Here is a 16440-nt window from a genome sequence, read left to right as displayed (position 1 = left end):
ATGTAGAGAGCTCACATCTTGAATTGCATGAAGGAGAAACGAGCAAAGAAGAAGTGTCTCAAGTCACCAAATTCTCAACGCCCATACAGGAATGCTTCCTTCAGCAAGTCCACATCCCCTAAGTCTTCCTAAGGCCCCACCAACTGGGGACCAAGTGTTCAAATACATGAGCCTACTGGGAGCTTCTCATTGAACCTGCCATAGCTTGTTAAGGGATAAAATATGATCAATTATTTTCTATTAATAAGGCGAAATTTTGCAAATTTGTCCATTTAACTATTCTCTATGATTGTTTCTTTTCAAAAATAGCATATGGGGGCTAAGTGTGGTGGTCTGCCTTTAATTTCAGTACTTGAGCGGTAGAGACACGTGGATCTCTGTGACTGAGGCCAACATGCTTCACAGAGTGAGTTCTAGGACAGCCAGGGTTACATAGTGACATGCTTCAATAAAAACCAAAACCAAAACCAAACCAAAACAAAAACACACAGTAGAACATTGGCATATGGTATTCAACTTCCTATGCTTTGTTACACAATAATTTTTGATGGTTGGTGATGGCTTAGTTGAAAAAAAATATTTGGCATTGTGTAATAAATACATAGCATGAAAGGTCTAGTTAGTCTTTTAAAGGTAGCACTTCTCAAAGTGGAGTCTATGAATGACTTATCTGAAAGATCACCTGTGCTGTTGTAGAAGTGCAGAAACTCTTGGGACCTCCCGAACCTGAATCTCAGATGGTAGCCAGGAAGATGTGTTTAGCAAGATTAAGCATGACTTCTAAGTAGCTCGTAAGTGAATTTGGATAGGATAACTACTACTTTGTGTTGAAAGTGGTGGGTTGACTTTTCTGAAGAGACAGGGCTGGGTGTGTGCTGTCACATACAAGGGCACAAAAATGTTAATAAGCTTTTCCTGTCCAATGTGTTGGCAACAATTTTTAGGTAATTAAAGAAGCCAACACCACATGGGGTGTGTGGGAACAGAGGATGCTCTGCCCAAAAACTCAACCCCTGCAGGTTTGTGCATTGCCTTAAAAGTCAGAAAGGCTCTGTTCTATGTTGCAGTGACGTTTTAAACCACAGTGCTTAGAACACGCTTAAATCCCACTCTCAAAAGCAAGTCATTTCTGTACACTTTCAAAGAGTATTTTTATTTATTGTCTGACCTTGTTAGCCCTCATTGGAAGTCCAGGCACAGAGGCACCAAAGAGGTTATGGATATGTGTTCCTAAAGTTTTAAAAATTTGAATTTTACTTCACTGTTGAGCCCTTTGAATAACAATGTTGTTCAGAATGACCTGTTACTCCCTTAGAATTGAAGTCCATACTTCAATTCAAAACATTCCACACACACGCAAGCACATGAGAGATGATTAACAGATGTCTTCCGCCTTATTAAAAGTTCTTAGCACACCAACTGTTAAAAGCAAAAGCATGGACATATTAGAGTTAATTTGTTTCAGCAAAGGGCACCTGATGAACCAACCCAGAGCCAGGGCTGGGCTCAGGAGTTGGCATATAGGAAGTATGGATAGAAAACAGAAGTCCTGTTTGGAAACAGCTACACCTCTGTACCAGCCTTATTAGAGTCTGGCATGAGAAGCCATTGTCTCCTCTGGCCATAGTCTGATCAGCTAGTGGCCCGAGACTGTGTGAAGTGCAGCTGCTGCTGGGCCTGGACTCAGCAACTTATTGTAAGAGGATATTTACTGTTTGCTGCATTAGGTCATAGTTTGCCGCAGAGGGACTCATGGTACAGAGTACTCAGACAGCTCCTGGGCAAATTGTACTTGATTTAACAGAAATACATGCTGTAGAAAAAACATATATATGCCTTGTTTTTGTACAAGTAGTCTGAATAGGGTTTCTCCTTTCCCAGCTCCTCCTAGACCTTCCCATCTCTCCATCTATCTAAATCTACACCCTTTCTTCCTCTCTCTCAGAAAATAAGCAGATGTCTAAAAAATAATAATAATAAAATAAAAAACACTAACAAATCTGTACAAAACCAACCAACCGACCAACCAACCAACCAACCAAACAAACAAAACAGAAAAGAAATCAAAGGAAAAGCATGGGAAACCCATACAGGTACAGAGAAACACTCACTTGCACACACAGAAGCCTCATAAGAAGACACAATCAGAAACTATAACAAACCACAACCAGAAACGTAAAAGACATATAAGGAAAGAAAAAAAAAAGCCTGAGTAAAGAATTATGAGACAAAAACACCCTCCAAAGCTACTATTTAGTTTGTTTTGAGTTGGCATCTCCTGCTGGGCAGGGGAAGGGTCTTATTAAGAGTGCTTTGTATAACCAGAGAGATTCCATTGGAAAAACCTAGTTTTTCCTTTGGGGCTGTTTTCAGTTGGAGACAATTCCAGGTTAGGTATTAAGACATGTGTCCTTTTCTCCTCTCTGTGCTGGGATCCCATCTAGCTTAGCCATGTGTAAGACCCATGTGTGCTGCCACAGTCTCTACAAGTTCATATGTGCACCAACCCTGCTGTTTTTAGAGGGGTTTTGTTTCCTTGGTGTCTTCTATCCCTACTGGCTCTTACAGATTGTCTGTCTCCTCTTCCGCAGAGTTCCCTGAGCTCCAAGGAGAAGGAATTGATGGACATCCTATTTCATACTGAGTATTCAAAGACCTATCACTTTCTGTGCGTTGTTCCATTGCAGGTTCCTGTATTTATTCCCATCTACTGCAGTAGGCGGCATCTCTAATGATGGCTGAGGAAGACACCAATCCATGAGTATAGCAGAACATCCTTAGCAGTTGTTTATTGCTATGTTCCTATTAGCAGAGCAGTAGCCTTTGGTTTTCCCATATGACCTTTGTACTTTCAGGTTCTTGGCCACCCTAGCAGTGTTGGGCATGGGTGCCATCATCAGATAGTGGTTGGGTACTCCACAACTTTTGTGCCACTCTTGCTATAGTGTATCTTGAAGTCAAGTAACCATTGTAGTTAAGAGGGCTGCTATGCTGGCCCTCTAAACAAAGAGTTTGTGCTTATCTTTCTCCTTTGGTAGTGTACAAAAATACCTTACAGTAATATAAACACTAGTCAGTAAGGGTGAATGTTCTATGTAGGCATCAGCTTGACTTTTCTGTGTCCGATGAGTGATATATGCATTGTCTTCAGCCATGGGGTCATACTTGAAGTTTGTGGAGAGCAACCAATAGCTTTGTAAACAGCTTAGGTTGAGGGTTTCAGGGTGTCTTTGGCCAACAGCATTATTAGATGTAACCCATTCCTGGCACTGGAAGTTTCATTTGGTGGCAAGAGATGTTTATTTGGGGTGCCACTTCCTCCAGTATTTGGCAATTATATTAAAAGCACTTTCATATATGTATACATTTTAAGACACTTCTGGTTTCCAAATGAGTATCTCCATTGCCCCTTAGTTTTAGCTGTCCCTCTCAAGTTCCCTCTCTTACTCCCTTTTCTTATATATCAGTTTTATCCTCCATCCCATATATTTTTAATTGGCTACTATAAAATTAGATATTGAATCAATGCATTACAAGATAGTAAATATTAAATTTCATTAAGTCTCCTCCCCTCTCCTCTCTTTTCCCTTCCTTCCTTCCTTCCTTCCTTCCTTCCTTCTTTTGTTTTTTTTTGAACATTTTATTATAGCCTATTTTAAATGGCTTGGAGGTCAGTGAGGATTGCCATTCTAACATGATAGATTTCACTAACATTAACTTTCATAGACTATTAATAATCACAAATGCTATTGTTTCCTAAAACAAGTTAACAAAAATTGACCATTTTTTTCAAATTTCACATATGGAAATTGTTCATTTGTTTGAGATTGTGTCAGATACTGTCTTTATAATATTGGCAGGCCAGCCTTAAACTTATAGAGATCCACTTTGTTTCTATGTTCTTTCATTTTTTCTTTTTGCTTTTAATAATCTCCTCTATCTCAAAAAAGGATGGAAAATTATAAACACATATAAATATAGACACATATAAATAGGTACATAGCAGAACATTTGAAAACTGAATTAAAAAAATTGTTGAAGTCATAATAATCCATTACTTTAACAATTTATATTTTCATGTCTCATACATATTCTTTTACAATATACCTTCATATATTTTCTCATGTTCAGAACAAGCCATTTCATTTAATGTCACAGTTGTTTAGACTTAAAATCAGTTTGGAGGAGTGACATATTATAAATACATTTTCACCATTTACTTTCTAACAAGAAAAGGGAATTTACTACTGTCATTTCTTGAAAGTGTGATGAACTTAAAGAAGCAGCAGGTGGAGTAAATTAAGAACAGCTGAGAGGTTCTGGAAGGTTCTGGAAGCCATCCCACTCAGGGAAACACTCTGGTGTGCACGCTGGAAATTTTCATGCTGCCTAAGAAACAGGGCTAAATGGCTGTCTTTGAAGCCACCCATGAGAGGTGGCTTGGAAGGCCTTTTCCTTTCACACTAATAGTGACAGTTGTGATGGCAACATTATTCTAGTTTTATGTGTTGAGTATAACATGCAGTAGCATTCTGAAGTAATGCAATTGGGTCCTTAGGACTTGCAACTATCATGTTAGCTCCATCACAAAAAAAAGAGAAATCTTCCTTTTCATTTTGGATTCAGTTCAAACTGCTGGCTCTGCCCCAAGACAAGAAAGGGAATTGGGCACCAGAGGATCGGGGTGAACACTGAGCCAGGAATGTGGTGGTAGTATGCACCTGTTCCCCAGTCAACAGAGGACTAATACTCAGTACTGATGACAGCATCTGATGAATGGGGGGGGTCTCTCTAGCAAGACAGAGCTCACTCACAGGTCTACCACGTTTTACCCCCAAACCCACAGGCAAGTGGCACAGGCCCACTGGTCCCAGGATTCCTCATTTGAGAAGCGTACGAGGACTAAGTAAGATTACAAATGTATTTGACATGTACTGAGGTGACTGCTTACATCGTAGTACAACATAGAGGAAAGAATTAACCTAAGTGCATATTGTTTATTCTCTCAAGGTGCTCAGGATCTAGTGGGGCAGCCAAAGCATGCACACAAAACCAGGTTGAGTTCTTTCTTAGTCTTATAAATGGATAGAGGAGTAGAGGGTAGATAGACTCCTATCAGGATGCTGTGTTTGCTAAGAAAATATTTATCATTAACAACTCACTAAAGCAGCGTCCCTATCTATATATCTATATATCTATATATCTATATTTATTCACCACCACACACACACACACACACACACACACACACACACACACACTCACACAAGTCATTAAAAATTATTAAACATGGTTGCTCAATGTGCGCTTTGGCAAGTGCTACCTTAAAGCAGGTGCAGTCCATAGATAACATTGTAATTGATTCTCTTGCTTAAAATTGAACTACAGAAGGAAGACATGGGTCTGGGTGAATCTTACTTATGCTAGTGTCTACTAGACACAGTCAGTGTTAACCTAATGGCTGTATCAGTGAGGAAACTCAGTTATATAAACACTGCATACCGTTGGCGAGGAAATGTAGAAAATAAAAGTGGTTCACGCCTAGGGGCACAGGGCTTAGTGTGGCCCTGTGTATTCCCCAGGTTATGCTTCACATGGTGTCTTTCTGTTTTACACAAGGCCAGATGGAAATGGAAGGACTGCAGAATTCTCTCTACACCCTTCTCAGTATCTCTTACTTTTACAAATGTAATGACAGGAATCTGCCACCTTGTTCTTCATCAATGATCAATAATGAAAATGGGATACCCTAAGCAATTTCTTTGCAACAATAACTTATATAGTATATAGCTAAAGGAAAAGCTGAAGGCTTTGTGAATTTAGGATACTTGGTTCTCTTAGCCTTTCCCCAACTGCTGTGTTACATACTGCCATTTACCACACACATTCTTCTCTAAGCCAATTCCCCATCTTATCTCAGAGTGTAAGATTACATAATCCCCTCACTCCTAGAGAACTGCATCAAGTTAAAATTAAATTGTGCAAGCCATTCCTGATGACTGAAAATTATGGCACAAGGGATAAGTTTGGAATGGCAGCAGGTTCTACCCTGGGAGGAGGGGGTAGTTTCTTAGTTGTATCTTGGCTTCATGGGGGAAATGACAGCTGTGGCACCTATCAGTGTGCTCAACGTGGGGTGAATATCCCACACGGAAGCAAGCCATTTTCAGTTTCACTAGTACACATGCACACAGACTTATAGAGAATTTCTGTTCTACCAGTCAGCACTTTCTGCATATCCTATAGGTATGGGCAGACAATCTTCGGTCCCTTCTAAAGGCAGAGCGGTGAGTCCTTCCTTATTCTTCTGATGATGCAGCTGCTGGTTCTGTGCGAGCCATGACGTCACCTGCCATCTTTAAAACCCTGAATCAAACATGCTGCTGTTGTCTCTAGTTTCGTGTATGTGAAAGTAAGGATGAGTGCAGGGATGGATCACCTTAGTTCTTCATTTACCCTTTAACATATAACCATGGGGCACAGAGTAGGTACTTCAAAATAAGCAGCTATTCACAGAATAACTTGTTGTTACTGTCGAGTTATTTTTAACCATTTTTTTCTTACTTTACTAAATTAAGTCCTCTATTTCTAAATGGAAAGCTATCATTTTCCAACATGCATACATTTAGATTGGTACAACCATTGATCCTGTCAGGAATTTTAAGCACATTAATTTAGTGAGTCACACTGGGGAATAATTTCCTTTTTGGATGGTGCACATAATATAGATGGTTGCCTTCTTTTGTTGTTTTAAATTTAACATTAGGTTCCTTGATACTCAGCTGACATAGTTAAGGTAAAGAAATGGATATAAAAGAATCATACATGTTTAATTTAGCATAATTCTGACATACTAGAATTCTGCTTTTCCCTTATAGAGTTCATTGCTTATATTCCGAATTCATGTGGACTGTAACAAGTATGCAGAGGCATTTGAGAGCTGTTTATTCTCCAGTAAAACCCACATACTTCAGAAAATGGGATAAATGAATATGTTTTCAACAATTAAATGGCCATTAGAAAGATGGGCTCTTGACAGTCTATAGAATTAATGAGCTTAATAACAGATCTACAAGTGGGATTAGAGACAAACAAATGACTTCTAATAAAAAGCATAATTATCATACTGAAATTTCAGACACCTAATAATTAGAATGATGTAAAAAAAAAATAAGCCAGGAACTCCAAGGAATGCATAAACAATTTGTGGACTCATTATTCACGGAAAATTAAAACATTGCTATGGGGTAAGAATGATACTATACAAGTAATGAATTTGAAATTTTATGTTAGTCTAGTGTAGATATTAATATTGTCAAAAATTAAAATTTGAGTTCAGAATTTTTTTTGAGTCCTGACATTATAATGTGTGGTTGTTGACCTGTAATTATGTGATACCCTTTAGAAAAGGCAATCTTACTGTTAATTAGAGGTGGATTCCTGAGTGTTATAAACAAAAGACCTTAAACTTCATATATTTCTATGCTGAATCCAGTGGGGCCACAAAATCACCAGCTTAATCACGTACCACAATGGGGAAAAAAAAGAAAAGAAAAATCTGTGCAGGTGCTTTTAAAATAGTGGTTATAATGTCAGGGAAGTCATGGGGGCAGGGTTTACTTCAAGACTTGATACTTGGTTCAACCTTGAATAATTCAATGTGAAAAAGAGCAATCCAGGTTAGACTGTGCTGTCTGTGGGGGAGTCTGCGCTGTGTATGAAGCTGCTTCTGACTGACGGATGTCTGCTTTCAAGCAGATGGCCTCTGTAGCCAGAGAGTAATCAGACCTATGGGGATAAAAATCTCATTGCCTATCTCAGAGGACAGTAGTGAATAACACTGCAGGACACCTCGCATGATAAAACATCGATGAAGGACATTTCACTTGATTGGGTCTGGGTTGTTTTTTTTTTTTTTCATACACAAGAATTGTGAAAGATGTAAAGGGAAATAAGCTTAATTTAAGTCCCTTTAACATCATCCTGAAGTATTTCATTGGGGTACACTTTAACATCCTTCCTGGAAAGTATGCTGTAATATCTTAATACGCTGATTAGTCTGGGAATGGAAAGCATTTCATTTCAATATATTTTAAAGTGTCAGTCAAACTGTTGTAACATGGCTCACTCCCTATTCATGACCAAAGTTGGTTATTATTTGTTTATAAAACAAACTCTTCATGGTTAGCGAAGATACAACAGGGAATTCCTTTGAATATACGTACATATCATGGAAGTTTGCTGGATATCTTTATGTGTTCATTCTAGGGATGCTGAATTGATGTAGGTAGAACACTCTTAGCAGAGCTCCCTAGCTAGTTAGAAGTTAGGAACACGATTAGGTATAGGATTTGTATTAAGATGGTTCTGAGGGCTGGTGTAGCTCAGTTGATAGAGTTTTTGCTAGCAGGTGCAGAGCAATATGATTATTCTCAGAATCACATAATCCAAGTGAAGTGGCCTATGGCTACAGTCCCAGCCCTCCTGACATGGAGGCAAAATCATTCTTGGCTACTGAGGTTCAAATGCATACTCTTCTCTTTCTTGTGTATACACATTGACAAATGTACACGTCGAAGCACTGTGTTCTACAATGGGGTCAATCTGTGATTACAGCAAAACAGATTTAGACAACAGGAGCCTAGTTACTTTTAATCAATAAGGAGATAAAAGGATTCAAGCACATACGCGCGCGCGCACACACACACACACACACACACACACACCAAGGGGGAGGGCAAAGAAGGAGCAAGGGGAGAAGAGGGGAGGGGAGAAAAGGGGAGGAGAAAGAGGGGAGGAGAGACATTTTTGCCAATCTGCCTTTCCCCTCCAAGGTTAGCAGGAGGAAAGCAAACTTTCAAAGCAGTTTTCTTTTTTCAGAAAGGAAAGTTCTCAATTAAAGCTCAATAAAGTAAAAAGAGACAACCATAATCTCTCTGGAGAAGGTCTAGACAAACCAAAGACTATCCCCTCTCTGTTTTGCTCATTTGTATCTGTCTGTAGGACCCTCAGACCCTATAACCAAACGTACTTCGTTCTATAAAGTCTCATTCTCCAGGAGGAATTCAAATGTTCAGTCCCGCCTATTTTAATATGCAACATATGGTTGTCATTAAGTGTGCCCGCTTTATAACCTTCATGTGACATCTCCAGCCAAAAGCAAAAAGCTTCCTCTTCAACTTGTCTTGACACAGTTCCATTTCGGAACTTCAGCAAAATAGGACTTTCCTTCCACCCAGCATGAACATGAAGAGGAATGTGCGTTTCCATGTCCTATTATATACTAAAGGAATGTTTTACCAACGGCTCAGAGCCCATGCCTGGCTCTACTCACACTTAAAAATAATTACACTTATTACTAGGTTATTTCAATACTAATCTAATGAGAAAAATAAGAGAGTGTTCCAGGTCACATACACAACTAGCCTATGACAGAGCACAGCAGGTTTTTTTTTGATGTATCCCTCTGTGCTTTTAAATAGTGTCTAACAAGTGAAGTCCAGAGGATGTGTGTGCATACATGTGTATGTGCACACTCATGTCCTTGTGTGTGCATGTGTATGTATATGTGTGTGTATGCTTCTGTGTGTGTGCGTGTCTGTGTGTGTATGTGCTTCAGTGTGTGACTGTGTATATGTACTTCTGTGTGCATGCATGTCTCTGTGTATGCGTGTGTTGTAGTGTGCTTCTGTGTGCGTGTGTGACAGTGTGTGTGTACATGCATGTGTCTGTCTGTCTCTCTGTGTGTGTATGTGTGCGTGTGTCTATCTCTGTGTGTGTCTGTGTATATGCATGTCTCTCTCTTTGTGTGTGTGTGCATGTGTCTGTCTCTCTTTCTCTCTCTCTCTCTCATTCTCTTTCTTTCTCTGTGTATGTATATTCTGTGTGATAAGATTTTCTGTAGCACCAAGAGAAAAGAATGCTCTCACCGTGTGGTCATGATAGTTAGAATAGCTATGAACCTGACAAACTCACAAAGCCTGAAGGACAACAATAAGTATGCACAGACACACAGTGCCAAGATCATCTTTGCATGGTCAATGCGCATATATCATTTGCAGCGAGTGTGGAAGAAAGGCACCCACCAAGAACAGTTCTCGGGTTTAACTTTTACTTGGATTCAACTCTAGCTTTACGTGGGTTGATTATTCACCTCCATCAATCACTAGCTTCATTTCGAGCCGATAAGGAGAATTTGGCTGATGCTTGACTCTGCCTAAGTTTAAGACTCATTCTCTGCTCAGTCTATGTTGTGATCATGAAAAGAGAAAGAGCTATAAAAATATGTTCCGGCGGGGTGTGGGGGAGGGGGTGCCTTGGCGGGCCCATGCCGAGGCATCCCTTCCTCCTGAGGAACCAGACACATGCTGGTATAGTATAGAATAGAGTTTATTCAGGGCATGGGGAGGGGAGTTAAGAGGGTAGCAAAGGCAAAGAAAGGCAGAGAGAAGGAGAGAGTAGAGAAGTAGGGGCTGGCCATGACCACATGGAGAGAGGGGGGAAGGGAATGGGGAGAGAGGGAGAGCAATGGGACAAGAGGCGAGGGAGAGAAGCCAGGAATAAGAGCGAGAGGAGGGGGCAAGCAGCCCCTTTATAGGACCAGGCCTACCAGGCTGTTGACAGGTAACTGTGGGGGTGGAGTCCAGACAGAATATCAACAGTAAGTGTGGTCATGCCCAAGGAAATGAATCCAGTCCATCAGTGAGGAATTCGCAGTGTTTTCTATTTTTTGATAGTTTGCACAGCTGGGGGGGGGCAGCAAAAGCAGAGCTTTCTGACTCTTGAGTCTGATAAATGTGAAATTAATCTTCAATCTCCCACATCCCTGGGGGATCATGTGACCTAAGAAACTTCTAGGTGTCTTTTCTCATAATGACATCTCATTTTTTTTTATAGTTTTACTATGGATATTAATTATCTGATGCATAATGGCTCCTTTAGCTCTTTTCTTGGTACACAGTAAACAGTAAATATTACCTACAATTATTTGCTTCATGCACAAATTGGAAGTATTTCATTGACTCAGTTTTTAATGAAGTTTATTTTGGATAAACTGTGTTTATATAATATTTTAACATTTTATATGTGGGAGGTCATATTTTATTTTCATTGACTTATAGTAAAAAAATTAAGATTTTCTTTTTATGAGCTCTTCATAGTGCCTTGTGGAATGCTGAGCTACGCTTAAATGATGTAGCAAGAAACCTGGAAGGGAAAATCCCACTGGAGTTTAGCATTAGCTGAAAACAGCAAAATCATTTCATAGAGGAAGCATTTTAACGTGAGTCACAATTCAGTCCCTGCATTGCAGATGGACTCGGGGCATTCTGCCAGGGGCATGGCTTTCAGGAAGGATGGAGCGTGAGGCATCCTGGGAAGGAGAATGTTTCTACACTATTCACACACACTGAGGCCTTTCCAAAGAAGCAGAGCATGGATTTGGGATGTCTAGATTTCAGCCACGCCTTGCAACTCCTAAGCATCTGTGTGCTTTGGAAACCTGTAACCCATGTAGTACTCGGACCGATGTGAGACAATTCATTTCTTGGCTTTCCAGGGTTCCTGTGTGTAAATCCCTTAATGATGTGCAAGCAATCATGTATTTGAAACTCCCTGAGAAAATACTCCCAATTCTATTACCTGCCCATCATCACAACCCTTAAAACCAGTTTTGAGGGAGTGTGCCAAGAACCCCTGCCAAGTGTAGTTTTCTTCGAGGGAAGGGGACTGGGCAAGCTGCGAAGGAGAGTGTCTTCATACCTGAAAGAAAACAGAAGTCATCAAACTCAGCTCTCAAGTCCAAATATGAGAATTACATCCCTCTTCAGACTCCTTTTCTCTTTGCCCAGATATTATACTACAAGAAAATTTACAATAATTATGTAAGAGCCTTGAACCCTAACAAAAGGGCATTGTCATTATTATGTTAAGGCTTAAAAGTCAGAATATTTATCCACGCCTGGGGTGATGGTGTAACTCTGCCTTTGGCATAGCCTTTTCCTTAGTCACTTTACATCCCACTCACTGCCCACCTCCTGGTCACCCCTCCTCACAATCCTTCTCACATCCCAGCTCCCCTTCTCCTCTGAGCAGGTGGGGGCTCCCCTGGGCTCCCCCCATCTTCGAGGCAAATGAGATGATTTTTCCCAGGACCAGACTTGTGGAGACTGTGGGAAGATGAAAAACTTAAAACAAAGTCTCCATCCGGAGAGCTATCATCTTCTCCAAGATACTTTAGTCTGGTATTATGTCAGCTGGTTCACATTTAATAATGTTTTCCCCAAGCCACTAGGAGTACAAAATTTGCATTAGCCTAGTGCACACCTGCCAGCGAATGCTTTCCCCGCTCTTCAAAGCATCTTGTTCTCAACATGAGGCTGGACAACTGTAGTGACCCCAACTCAGCATTCTTCCGCTGAGTCGTCTGAAAACTAACAGTAAAGGAGGGGAAAGGGGGACCCCAGCAGCTGTAGTTTCTTCTAGTTTTAAAATTCCCTCTCTGTCTCTCTCTGTTTCTCTGTCTCTATCTCTGTCTGTCTCTCTGTGTCTCTGTATCTCTCTCTGTCTCTCTGTGTCTCTGTCTCTCTCTGTCTGTCTCTGTCTCTGTCTCTCTGTATATCTCTCTGTCTCTCTCTGTCTCTGTCTCTGTCTCTCTGTCTCTCTGTCTCTGTCTGTCTCTCTGTCTGTCTCTCTCTGTCTCTGTCTCTCTCTCTCTCCTTGACTTGCCATTAGGTTCGTCGTCAGTTCACTGAAACCCAATGTGAAAGCAAATGGATAAGGGCTGTGGAGATGGCCCAGTACATTCCACACTTGCTGTACAAGCTGGGGACCAGACCCAGGATCCCCAGAACCCACATAAAAATCTTAGAAGGATTCCCCATTTGTTGAAGATGCTTTCTTTTTTTCATTGTATGGTTTTGGCTTCTTTATCAAAAATTAAATGTCCATAGGTGTGTCGGTTTATTTCTGGGTCTTCAGTTTTGATTCCATTGATCAACCTGTCTGTCTTGATACTACCATGCAAGTTTGTATTACTGTTGTACAGCTTAAAGTCAGGGATGGTGATGCTGGTAGAAGTTCTTTTCTTCAGTGGGAGAGGAAGAGCCTAGCCTCACAGAGACTTAAAGTGCCAGAGTGGGGGGTGGAATACCCAGGGGAGCCCCCACCCATTCAGAGGAAAAGTGGAGGTGGGATGGGAGAAGGATTGTGGGAGGAGGAGGTGGGAAGTATGCAGAATGTGGAGCTGAGGGGTTTGCAGCCCCTTAGGACGAACAACAATAGGAACTAAGTAGTACCCTCAGAGCTCCCAGGGTCTCAACCACCAACCAAGGACTGCACATGGAAGGGTCTGATTGTTCAGGCAGCATGTGTATAGTAGAGGATTGCAAATTCAATCATCAATAGGAGAGGACCTCGGTCCTGTGAAGGTTCTGTGCCCCAGTGTAGGGGAATGCCAGGGCCAGAAAGTGGGAGAGGGCGGGGTGGCAGGCATGGGGAAGTGGGAGGCAACAGGGGTTTGTTTTGGAGGGGAAACTGGGAATGGAGAAATTTACATGTAAATAAAGAAAATATCTTAAAAAAAAAACTTAGAAAAAAAATCTTTACAGGCATGATGGCCCCTGTGGTCCCAGTGCTGAGGAGGCAGAGACAGAGGAGCCCAAGGGCAGGCAGACTAAGTAGATTGACCCTCTGGAAAGCTTTCAGTTCTTCAAGGGACAGACCCCTCAACCATAAATAAAAATAGAAAGTGGCTATGGAGCAAGATGCCTTACACCAACTCCAGGGCTTGTTCACGTGTTCATGCATGCCCCTCACATGTTCACCTGACACACGTGAACACCTTTGCACACAACATTCAGGCATGGAAAAAGTCTAAAATGGATGACAGTTGAATTTTGCATAGCGTAAATTCATCATTGAATTGGCTGAAGATTAGGAATCATACAGTAATGGTCATTTTTACTTTAACGGTTCCTTTGTATCCTTGTATGGGCAGAGTGTGTTTCTCATCAACGCCAGCATCCTGAAATGGCTATTTGGTTGCTGCCATATGCAATGACTGCTACCTCAGTGTTTTAAAGCCAGCACTGGAACATTTCTCAGACCAAGCTTGTCCAATGTGCAGGGTTAACACTCCTGTCTTCCTGTTTTTGGTGTATTTGATCACCAAAGGCCTTTTCTTTCTCTTACAGTCTGACAGCAATGCCAGCTTCCTCCGAGCTGCCAGAGCAGGCAACCTGGACAAAGTTGTGGAGTATCTGAAAGGGGGCATTGACATCAACACCTGCAATCAGGTAATTTGGGCCATACATTAAGAAGCACCCAATATCCAGAGTCTCGGATACCGATGCTCTTTTCTGTTTATATTGATTTACTGATGTATCAGAAAGTTGATCTTAGGCAGCATAATTTATACCACCTTAATGACTTTTTGAAGTGTCGATGTTTGTTTTTAGAAATACTATTTCTTTCAACCATTTGAAGAAATGAATGTCAGTATTTTCCTGTGAAATGATGTGAACTACCTCATCTGGTATATTGATTGATTTGGCATATTGATTGGTTAAGAATAATATATTACTTAGTTTGAGGTCATCCTCAACTACATAGTGAGGTCAGAGCCAGCCTGGGTTATAATAAGATAACCATATACACACACACATACACACACATACACACACACACACACACACACACAAACAACAAAATCCAGAAACCCACAACTCCTTCTTGCAAATGGTTTAAAGAAATATGGTTAATTCTGAGACTATGTAAGAGTACTATATTAGTTTAAATGAAGTATTTGGATTATTCATTAGAGAAAATTATTGATTTTTGATATTATTTGTCCTCAAGAGTATTAATATGCTCTTGCCATTTTGACAAAGATTCTTGTACCTTAAGTTAAAGTGTCTAGAAACCCCAGGTATCACTAATGCTTGCAAATGTTGTTGGTTTTGTGTGTGTGTGTGTGTGTGTGTGTGTGTGTGTGTTTGCTCACGCATGCACATGCACGGCACATGGGCACATGAGCAACAGATAGTATAATGCAAAGCAAATGATTATGGATAACGCCATGTTCCTTGGAGGTAAATTTTACTATTTAAGTTCAAATTATCCAGGAGTGCGTGGATGCTGTTCTACATCCTCCTTGTATTTAACCTAATTTTATTAACTTTATAGCGCTTCTTAAGTTGTGGCTTGTGACCCATATGCAGGTATAGAATGGAACATAGCTGGTACAAAAAATCGATGAGAAGAAAAACTTTCAGAATGTGCAGAAACCAAAATCAATTTGAAACCAAATTGTAAGGAATTCAAGGTGTTTCTTTTTTTTATGCTTCATCATTTTTTATTGGATATTTTACTTATTTACATTTCAAATGTTATCCCCTTTCCCTATTTTCCCCCAGAAACCTCCTATCCTATCCCCCCATCCTCCTGCTTCTATGAGGGTGTTTTCCCACCCACCTACCCCCTCCCACCTACCCCCTCCTGCCTCCTGCTCTCGAATTACCCTATACTGGGGCATTAAGCCTTCACAGGACCAAGGGGCTCATTGTGTTATTGTCACCTGGAGATGACTTCTCTATTTTCTTTTGAGAATCATGGGAGGGAGAAATGTTGTTATTGATGACAGGATTCCTCATCTTTTAGGGGAGTATGTCTCTCATCACACAGAAATACTGAGACTTTTTTACTTTTGCAGATAATGTGAGGGATAATAGCAATAGAATGCCCTGGGAATGCATGATCCTGGGCCATCTGCTGGGGTAGTGTTTGCAGTGAGTAGTCCTGAAGGACTAGGTCTAGGCAACACCAACCCTGAGGCCAAAAGCAGGCTAATGAGAACTCCCTAAGGCCTGCATGGTTTAACTCAGCCTACACAGACAGGCTTCCACCATTGCCCTTTTTATCTACTGTGATGCATTTGATGAGAGGATCTAGTACCAGTGCTATATGACACTCAACTGCTGCTTTTGCTGTGGATTACACAGGCCTTGTTCAAATCCAGGAGACTTTGCTCCCCTGCTAATATCATGACATAGTTATAGAGTATCTCTATGGCGTGGAGGTGAGAAATGTTGATACTGAACCATACAATGACACCAAATCACTTCTTCTCCATGGACAGATAGAATAAGACCATTTCAGATGTATATCCCCTTTTTATCTTATTTTCCATTAGGGATAATTTTATATGATATGCTTATATTACTCTTTTGAACTCAAAGTATATTAATTATATTAAGAAAGAAAATCCAAATTTCTACATGTATATACATATGCATATATATGCATATACATATACATATTTACTCAATAAAATGCCTTAGAGTTTAAATTTGAAATGTTTTATATTTTTGACATGCTACCTTAGGTTCATGAAGTAAGTTAAATACATTCCCCAATTTTATTTTATTTTTTTTTTTTTTTTTT

The 16440-nt window shown here is 40.5% G+C and overlaps 1 protein-coding gene across 48 annotated transcripts in view; it reads left to right on the top strand.

The window, feature by feature from the left end:
- Positions 1-16440, top strand: part of Ank2 (ankyrin 2) — a 576750-nt gene that overhangs the window by 381550 nt on the left and 178760 nt on the right. For all 48 annotated transcript variants that reach the window (XM_031375399.1, XM_031375406.1, XM_031375436.1 and 45 more), the window contains one exon: positions 14193-14294. In XM_031375399.1, the coding sequence (XP_031231259.1) occupies positions 14193-14294 (102 nt within the window). The remainder of the gene's footprint in view (positions 1-14192; positions 14295-16440) is intronic.

This window comes from Mastomys coucha, unplaced genomic scaffold (assembly GCF_008632895.1).
Source record: "Mastomys coucha isolate ucsf_1 unplaced genomic scaffold, UCSF_Mcou_1 pScaffold16, whole genome shotgun sequence".
Taxonomy (NCBI): domain Eukaryota; kingdom Metazoa; phylum Chordata; class Mammalia; order Rodentia; family Muridae; genus Mastomys; species Mastomys coucha.
This window is presented reverse-complemented; position numbering and strand designations above follow the sequence as displayed.